At 36.6% G+C, this 9,383-nt stretch overlaps 1 protein-coding gene across 2 annotated transcripts; it reads right to left on the reverse strand.

The window, feature by feature from the left end:
- Positions 1 to 416: 416 nt before the first annotated feature.
- LOC134635417 (uncharacterized) lies at positions 417 to 5,762 on the reverse strand. Of its 2 annotated transcripts, none has more exons than XM_063484808.1 (6): positions 5,553 to 5,762; positions 4,613 to 4,927; positions 4,187 to 4,438; positions 3,978 to 4,097; positions 3,672 to 3,788; positions 417 to 3,360 (listed from the first exon to the last, which is right to left on the reverse strand). In XM_063484808.1, exons 1-6 carry the CDS (start codon positions 5,599 to 5,601, stop codon positions 3,170 to 3,172), a joined length of 1,044 nt encoding a protein of 347 aa, XP_063340878.1. In that variant the 5' UTR covers positions 5,602 to 5,762; the 3' UTR covers positions 417 to 3,169. The 2 variants fall into 2 exon arrangements, with proteins under 2 accessions (XP_063340878.1, XP_063340870.1); XM_063484800.1 differs by having other exon boundaries at positions 3,903 to 4,097.
- Between the last annotated feature and the right edge of the window lie 3,621 nt (positions 5,763 to 9,383).

Consider the following 9,383-nt stretch of genomic DNA (forward strand, 5'->3'; position numbering starts at 1 on the left):
CTTCCAATCAGATGTGACTTCCATGAACTAGACTTAAAAATAAAGGTGACTAACATTTTTCAACTGTTCCTTCGAGTCTCTGAAACGCCTTACGATTTCACACTAGAACTGCAGAATCTGTTTCTACATTTAAGTCTTTGCTCCAGCCTCATTTCTACTCTCTGGCCTTTAATTCGATCTAAACCTTGATATTTCCTTTTTGTTATGTTTTATTATTGGCTGCCTGTGAAGCACTTTAGTCAACTCCGGTTGTTTTTAAGGTGCTATATAAATAAACTTGACCTTGACTTTAAATTCATCACAGTAAAGCCTAAGATGACCTCAATTTTATATCCTATATATTAAATTATGAAAAATAACAATAAATAAACACAACATTTACATTTGTTAAAAAAATTTTTTTTCTTCTTTTTTTATTGTGTGAAAAACAAAACAATTTTCAATATGTACAAGGTGTATTATAGATTATAGGTTACAGAAAGAGACAAAAGACTATAGTTTCACATTGCACAGGACTATTTTGGTTTTCGGTGATAATTTGTAATTTGCATTATTTATTACGGCAGTTGCCACTTTAAGGCATAAGTGTGTGTGTGTTTTGTGCTGTTTGTGCATGCATGCGTGAATGCGGTTTGTATGTATGGCTGAGTGTCTGTGTGCATGTGTCTATAACTGTCTGTGGAAAAACAAAGTCTTACATACTCACTTTGTCTTACAGAAAAAAAATATACCAATAAAACTACAAAATCTGAAATGTACAATACTAAAGAAAAAAAATGTAAAAATGTTTTCATTTCCTTGCATTAAAAATATAAATTATATTCTGTTTGAAAAGCATTTATAGTTCAAGGCTTTTATCAGTTTAAAAACTGAAGTGCTAAAGACCAGAGAACTGGCGCCAGTCTGGTTTTATAGTTTAACAGCTTTGGCATGGCGAGGCAGCATCACATGATCGTGTCACGACAATTATAAAATCACCTGGTGTGTATGTGCTTTAGCTTCTCAGGAGTGAATGTGCAACAGTTCACTCGTTTGCATTTCCTATGCCACACACGCATTAAAAGGTAAAAACAATGCTGCCCATACTGGGACGCTCTGATGTACAAAGCAGCATTTGCTGACTGATCACATGATCAAAAAATAAACTCTGAGGACAATACAACTGTAATGGACCATAAACACCAATTTTATGGCAGTATGAATCAGCATAAAGTTAGTGCATGGTTATCAACCTTTAACCCCATATCAAACCAAATGTATTCCATGTGTTTGGTGGCAACAGTTGCAACTTCTGCATTTGTCAGGTGACAAAAATATTACCAGTATTTTGGAGCAAACACTCAACCATGAAAGGTATTTTCTTCTTTTTATAAAACAGTCTAAATACAGAAAAGAGGAACTGAAATGGGCAAACATTAAGTTACAGTAAACTTAACGGGACCAAACTAATTCAGCACCAGTTCATTTTAATAAAACATGGTTTATACAAATGTGTTATCGGCCTTCCTGTGCTTCAAAGAGGCGGCTATAGTTGGCCTGATCATGTTCACACCCACACCAAGGGTGTTGGTACTGTAAATTACCCTATTTAGAATTACTCTGGATCTGTAAGAAAAGGTTCACCATGCAGTGCTCTGCACGTGCATCTGTCTGAAACTCAAACAGCAATGAAACATTTGAATCTTGAATCTCTGATTAACGAGTTGGTCTAAACATGTGCATTATCCTGTTTTCGACTGTGATTCTCCTTTTAACAGCTATTCATCTTAAACATTATTACTTAGTTTTAGTTTTAACACAGGCTAAAATAATTTTCCATCCATGACCCTCACTTCACCTGCTGATTAACGCTGAAACATCTGCTTCAGCTGGTTTTTGTCCAGCTGACCTTTTATTAATTCAAAATCATTTGAATAGATATCGGCAGTTCTCCAAACCTGTAAGTCAGAACCTTATATTGGATTAAAAAACATGCACTGTTTGAAGAGACTGATAACGTCATGTCTGTTTTCACAGGTACAACTTAAACTCAAAACCACAAACACGTAGGAAGTGTAATTGAACTAAATATAGAAAACATAAGTTGATGCTGTTAAATGATAAACAGGTGGCTTGCTCAGAATCTCACATGCAGTAAAACAGCTTTCTTCCTCAAACTACAGCTAGTTCACTGAACTCCTTTTAGTGTAGTCACAAATCTACATCAACAAAAACATTTAAAGTACACTTTAAATATGAAAAGTCGATGTGTCTTTACATTTTAAAATTGAATTTCTGAATCAATTTTACATTTGAAGGCAATTAACAGACATAACGTGACAAGTATTGATAAGATTGCTGGTCTTGATACACAGGAACAAAACTTACTCCTTTTTATATTACAGCCAGTGTCACACAACCCACTCTACTGTGTTATTGTACAGTATTATTGCACTAAGTGGTTCGATCTTATCCAAATGATTTGAGCAGAAAACAAAGGAAGAAAGAATGAAAACCAACATCTGAAAAAAAAAGCAGAAGTATTTACTTCATGGAAACAAATCCGCTCACACGTCTGCTTACTGTGAACTTCCTGAAACACTTCCCTGTAAATTTATCTTTGGACTGAAGAGCCAAAGGAAGACAACCTCCACCTACAAACTACACCAAACTATTAGTAATTATGTTTTTGCAAATCACAACTCATTAACCACATCTGTTAAAAAATTACTCTTTAATTAAATGTAAATGAAAACTTTGTGGCATTAGATTGAAAGTGGCCATTTTAGGATTAAATGAGTGCACCTGTATTATCAAAACTGTAGTAATATTGCAGTTTATCAGTATGTAGACAATAAATAAGATAAAATATATCCATAAATTCTAACTATGATTAAAAACTAGCACAACATCCTATAAATATAAAAGCTAGTAGAAAAATATGAATAATTATGTTTACAAATATTAAATAGCTACAAAACTACCACAGCTTGTGTAGCGTAAAATGATAACCTAGATGTCACCTAAGTCTGAGTGAGTCAATGCCCAGCAAAGAAAATTAATACATATGAGATCTGATTGTTTTTATTCTTCTGATGGGAAATTTCATTAAATGAAAGACCTTTAGGCATCTTGACATCATCTCATCCCTCAGTGGAACTTCAGTGTGTGAAAGCACCGATGACTTAAATCACCGGACTCTTTGGACCTTTGCATACATACAATCGTCTCCTGTTGGTTCAGTTCGCCGAGATCGCCTCGAAAACTTGACTTGGCCGTACTCCACTTCCACCTCCACCTGTGTTGCTTGCAGTGCTGGCCTCCCCTGTTGCTTCATGATCCTGACATCAGCATAGGTTACATCTTGGTCACATTCCTCCTCTGCAGAGTAGCAAGAAGGTTGTTACAGACATAGTATTACAGATGGTTAATTTGTAAATGTTCTTTATGAGAGTTTCAAAAATATTTTCACAGTGATATCTGCTGCAGAAAGACCTGGTTAGCTTTAGCTCATACACTGGAGAAAATAAGTCAGACAAAAATGGCTTTTAAAATGGGTTCTTTAGCAATGCTTAAAGTTTATAGTAGACAGATTCTGTGTTACCTTTGTACACAGCTGTCTTCCCGGCTTTTGTGTTAAAGCTTGTTATTTAACAATACAAATTTTATATATGAAAGAGGAATTGTTGTACCTTTTGGTTTTGTAGGTTCGTTGTTTTGTTTTTTCCTCTGAGCACAGATGACTGCTACACCAACAACTAAGAAAATTACCAGTGCTGAGAGAACACCACCGATCAGTGGCAAATTGCCTGTTTCAAAAGTAAAAGAGACAAAACACAGATGTTTCAGTATTTTTCTTTTTTTATGAAGGAACACAAAGAAAGAGAAGGTGGCATCAATGGATCTAGTTAGTTTTCACTTACTAATGTACCATTGGCCATCACTGTTGGAAGTTTCATTGTTGAATTGTGTAACTGACACTATGCCAGTCTCCTTACCCACAGAAGTTAGTGTGACTGGGGTAGGTTCTGTTGTTGGTTCAATACACAGGCTGTTACTGTCTGCATGCACCCATCCTAATATCTTTGTCCCATTGATTAAGGTGCAGTTAATGAAACCTGGCAGAAAAAAACCAAATAATTCATGAAAGACATTCAAAGTGAATTAGTCGTTATTGTCGACTTTTATTCATAATGTTGTCACTCACTACAGGTCTTCTGTTCTTCTGAGACATTACTGACATTGTTCCTGACTGAGCAGACCAGATGTCCTGAGACGTGCCGTTTCAGAATGATGTTGTTAGTCTTATTACTTGTAGAAAGGATCTCAGCATCTGTCAGTGTGCGTCCATCCAGAGTCCAGCTGTACTGAGGACTGTCCCCTCCCTTAGAGGAGCAGGACACCCTCATCTCTCCCTGGGACAGACACTCAGAGACCAGCAGGACAGAGGACACAGGAGCTGAGAGAAACACACACAGATGACTTTAGATTTTAAATGTTTATGGTGTCTAATGAAGAACAGGGAAAGCACAAAATACATGTATCTTGTGTATTTAGTGCTATATTACGAAGGCTAGCAAAACAATGTTAAATTTATATCTATAATCTGTTCCAAACAGAGAAAAAAAAATACCTTGAATAAACAACTGTAAACTCCGCTCAGGCAATTTATGTCCATTTGAATCGAAGGTTTCCAGGGTATATTTACCACTGTCATTCCTACTCAGGTTATGGATCCTAAATGTTCCGTTACTGAGAATAAAGAGAGATCTATCTTTTATGGTATTAGAAATAACCTTATTATTTCCCACATATAATATTTTTGATGAATTCTTTAACAGTTCACATTTAGGTGTTTCTGAGTCTATCAGCTGGATGTCCACACTTCCTCCCAAAGCTCCATAACACTGAGCTCCATCCTGTCTGCCATCACAGGAAGTTTCCACACCTGCATGGAAAATGTAAAAGTAAACAAAAGCAAAAACTAAAAAACAGTAAGGATTCAGCTAACAGCTCTATCTGACATTTAAGTGTTGATATTTTTAGAAGAACATTTAAAAATTATCTTCAATCAGTTATATCAGTCTAAGTACAAATAATTAACTGGATGTCTGAGTTTTGAATTTTGCAAGTAGCCCAGCGTTTTCCTAAAAACAAAAATCCTTCAGTGAATTTTTCAATTTTGGCATTTTAAAAATATATTTAACTCACCCTATAATTATGATATTGTGTTGTTTACGAAAAATATTGATGCAAAAGCTAGAATATTTTCATTTTTTAGTTTTCGCTAGCATACTGTCTATAAAATACATTTTACTGCAGTAAAATCACCCTAATTTTCTTTTAAGTGCACATTCATGTTACAATGTTGAAATGATATCAGAACGTAGCAATAATGTAAAGTTAAAGAGTTCAGACAATAGAAGTGTTAATATGTTCAACATGTCCTGAACTGAATTTATTTATTTATTTTTTAAAACTTGTGTCATTGACAGTTTTGGATCCTGTAACTGCAAAACATGCTATTTATAGATAGAAGTGAAGTATGATGAATTATAACATGAAAAGCTTACCATGAGAGACTCCGAGCCACATCAGTAGCAGTCCAAATACAGCTTCCATGTCAGCTGCTGAGCCTGTGCTGATCGTCAGCAGCTTTCAAACCCTTTCCCTCAAAAACAAACGTGTGTGTGACTCTGAACAGACTGCAGTGTGTCCTGTTAGTGATCAGCCTCAGAGGAGAATGTGTGAAAATCTTTACGTGAGGTCGTATTGAAGTTATCTTTTTATGCACTGAGAGGATGAAAGGAAGTGGTATCAGTTTTTCTTCCCCTTTTAGCCCTGACGAAAAAGAGAATTCATGTGTGATAGACTGAGAGGAAGAGAAGGAAAGGTTTATCATTTATACTAACAGACGTTTTGACTAAGACATATTATAGATTAACATGGAAACGATCAATTACCGAAATATGTTTAGGTGGCAGAATAATAATACATCATGGCTTATAACAATGATAATAATAATCCAGCGTTCTAAACCACTTGAGCTTTCCTTACCAAACTGGTAAAAGTTACAGCAACATTATGAGTAATGATTCTTTACACACACTGTATACTAGAAGACTTCAGTATTTTAAAACTCATTAGATTAAACTTAGATAATTGAAAAAAGGGGTGTGGGATGGACAGCACTGAAAATGTAAGTGCAAATCTTAAGAATGTATGCATATCTTTTAATAAAGAAATAAAGTTTTATATAATATACCAGATTACAGTTAAACTAAACAGAGGTAGAGGTTTTATTATTTGATTTTAAAATCTGAACATCAAAGTAATAGAACAACAACGATCACAGGATTCTTTTTGTTTGTTTGTTTACACAATGTCTCCCTCTAGTGGTAATGAATTATACAGCCTTGGAATTTATTGGACGCACATATTGCTTATTTGACTTCTTTTTTTCTAGCAGCTTCACAGATACTTTTTAGATTTAATATTGTCAGTTGTAAATCACCCTATAATTAAGATATTGTGTTGTTTACGAAAAATATTGATGCAAAAGCTAGAATATTTTTCATCAAATTGTCAACCCTCCCAAAAACAACATTTTTTAAAAAGTGTTTTGAGGGAAAAGATTACTGTGTCTGTGTGGGCAGTCAGAAATAACAGGATGACAACCTGATTGAGTCAGATACTCGAGGTTAGAGCAGGTCAGTAATAACATGCAGGCTGCTGGTTTGTGTTCCTTTTCATATAAGAATAATTAACATCCCGACTAAAGTGATTTTAAGAAAACGAATTTTTTCCAGTCTACAGGTGTTTTTCATTGGATGAAGATCGGCAGTCAGTGCAGAAAATCTGCATCTTTACATTTACCTTCTGTAAGAGGAGCACAGTTACACAAATAGCGGCACACTCTTTCTAAACCCTCACAGCAATGACCAGGCTTTTTGCTTATTATAATTACTGATAACAATTAAAATGGTTAAAGTTGTAATAAAAGCTTGATGAAAATAACAACTGAACAAAGTTAATATTCACTGAAACAAATGTGACATCATGGTTCACCTTCTGGTTTACTTATAAATATAACCTTTCATTGTTTCATAGTTTTAACATGAAAATACCAACACAAAACCATAACTTACATTTAAGGAAGGGTTAGCAGTAGAAGGCTCTCTTTCAGTGTCCTGCTGCCACTCAGAAAGTATGCAAATACAAGTTAAACATTTAAGAAATCTATCATGACATTTAAACTGGTTGCTTAGCCAAATGTCCAAATGTGTGTTTGTGCGCGTGTGACATAAAGAGAGAGAGAGAGCGAGCGAGAGAGAGAGACAGAGAAAGAAGGGGTGGGGGGGTGGGGGGAGAGATCCTATGAGCACAGCTCACTAGAACATAGCCAAATTTAAAATTATTTTACTGGGTCCAGTCCAGTTAGCAAAGCATAAAACTTCATCAAAATCCCTTTTGCACCCAATGTATCCATGTAATTGTAAATTACGGACAATGTTAAACCAATTGGTGGCAGCTCATTATCACATTACCACTGATATCCAAAGACTTCAGTGTCTGAAAATATATTCATTAACAGTAGCTCTGTGTGTCTCTTATGTGTCATGGTAGATGTAACCAGGTTTTTAATTGCATGATGGAGGATGATCACCCGGATGAGGCCTTGATGTCTCTATTAACAGGAGAATGGAAATCCTTAATCTGCAAGTCTGCTGTTGTGATCTTTTTATAAGCTGGTAGTTATTAAACAAGAACACCACCAATAACAACAAGAACAATAAGAACAATAATAATAATAATAATAATACTGAGTTAAAGCTAATTTGATTTGAAGATGCATTATTTCACGCTACTGGTAACAAGAATATATAACATGAAGGGAAAACATTGCTACTGAGTAATCGTCTTGATGCATGCTCAATGTTCCGGGTAAGTAAATCTCCAAAAGTTGATTCTGTTCATCTGGACGTAGCGTTTTGTGGGAGAAACGTTTCGTCACTCATCCAAGTGACTTCTTCAGTCTCAGCTGACTGCAGGTTTCCCCAATTTTATGAACTGCATTTGCATAATGGCTGAAACCAGCCCACTGAAGGAACAATGGGCTGGGAGGTCACCTTCATCATAATTATGCAAATTCTCATGACCACTGATCAAAACCCACTGATCAAAGACCACTGATCAATGGCCATGAGTACCATTCACAGAGAGCTGGGGAATGGCTGCAATCACAGCATTGTAAGATGGCGAAAGATGTACCCTTAGGCCCCCTCCTCGATTCAGAGATGGTCTTTCCCTTTTCACATAAATGGCCTCCTTGACTCCGCGCTCAAACCAGCGTTCCTCCCTGTCCAAGATGTGTACATCCTCATCATTGAAAGAGTGTCTACTGGCCTGTAGGTGTAAATAGACTGCAGAGTGCTGGCCTGACGAGGTAGCTCTTCTGTGTTGTGCCATCCGCTTCGCCAGAGGTTGTTTGGTTTCCCCAGTGTATAAATCCTGGCAATCCTCCTGGCACTTAACAGCGTACACTATGGTCGTGTCCAAATTCATGGGCTGCATCCTCCTGAGGACCCTGCCTTCGCAGTCTACGTGGGCCGGGCCCTCAGAAGGTCGGGTAGGCCGTAAGTAAACGGCTGTGAAATTGGACAGTCTAGCCTTCAGATTTGCGTCACTGCTGTCTCGGTGGAGTGTAATAAACTCAGCTGTCTGCTCCTTGCTATCTAAAATATAACAGGACACTGGTGTAAATTCTGGACCATCTCACACTTCTTTTTAATCAGTTTTCGGTTTGACGTTTATTCAGCTGTGTGAAAACACAGAAGGAACCCACCCGGGGGATTAATAAAGTTTTATTTTATCTAATCTAATCTAATCTAATCTAATCTCAGCCAAACCGATTTACTCACGAACAAATAAAACACTGAAAAAAGCCAAACAATAACATTTTTAGGTTATCTAAGTGACTTATATATTACGTTTAACCTGAGTAGTGAAAGACCGCGGTGATCTGAAAATGATGTGCCGGGAGTTTGCCGTTCTCGACGGCTCTAGTGACCCTCAAGCTCCCGGCTAGCTATTGAGCTGGTGGATAACAGACGTCTCCAAAAACGTCGGAGCACTTTTGCAAATATGCGATATCTTGATAAACCGAGCAGATATTTGAAGTTTACACAGCTACATTCTCGCCTGAAATATGTTAAAAGTTTATTTTGTGATCCAGAAAGAGTAATAAGAGTAATATTAAAAACTTAGTAGCGGCCGCCATCCTTGAAAACTGAAATTGGCTAAGGTGGTGGGATAAGGTGGGCCACGAAGGATACACCTGAACCATCCTTCAAAATCGGGGAAAAGGAGGGCGCATTTGTCGGCTGCATTTGGAGGAGTCTACG

Source organism: Pelmatolapia mariae, linkage group LG2, assembly GCF_036321145.2.
Source record: "Pelmatolapia mariae isolate MD_Pm_ZW linkage group LG2, Pm_UMD_F_2, whole genome shotgun sequence".
In the NCBI taxonomy this organism is placed as follows: Eukaryota; Metazoa; Chordata; class Actinopteri; order Cichliformes; family Cichlidae; genus Pelmatolapia; species Pelmatolapia mariae.

Bases quoted from the DNA above. Each gene is read 5' to 3' on its own strand.
- LOC134635417 (XM_063484800.1), bottom strand. From the start codon at position 5,601: ATGGAAGCTGTATTTGGACTGCTACTGATGTGGCTCGGAGTCTCTCAT. The intron at 4,439-4,612 runs GTATTTTTTTTT...TGTTTCTCTCAG, and splicing joins TTTACAGTTGTTTATTCAAG to CTCCTGTGTCCTCTGTCCTG. The intron at 4,098-4,186 runs GTGAGTGACAAC...TTTTTCTGCCAG, and splicing joins AGAAGAACAGAAGACCTGTA to GTTTCATTAACTGCACCTTA.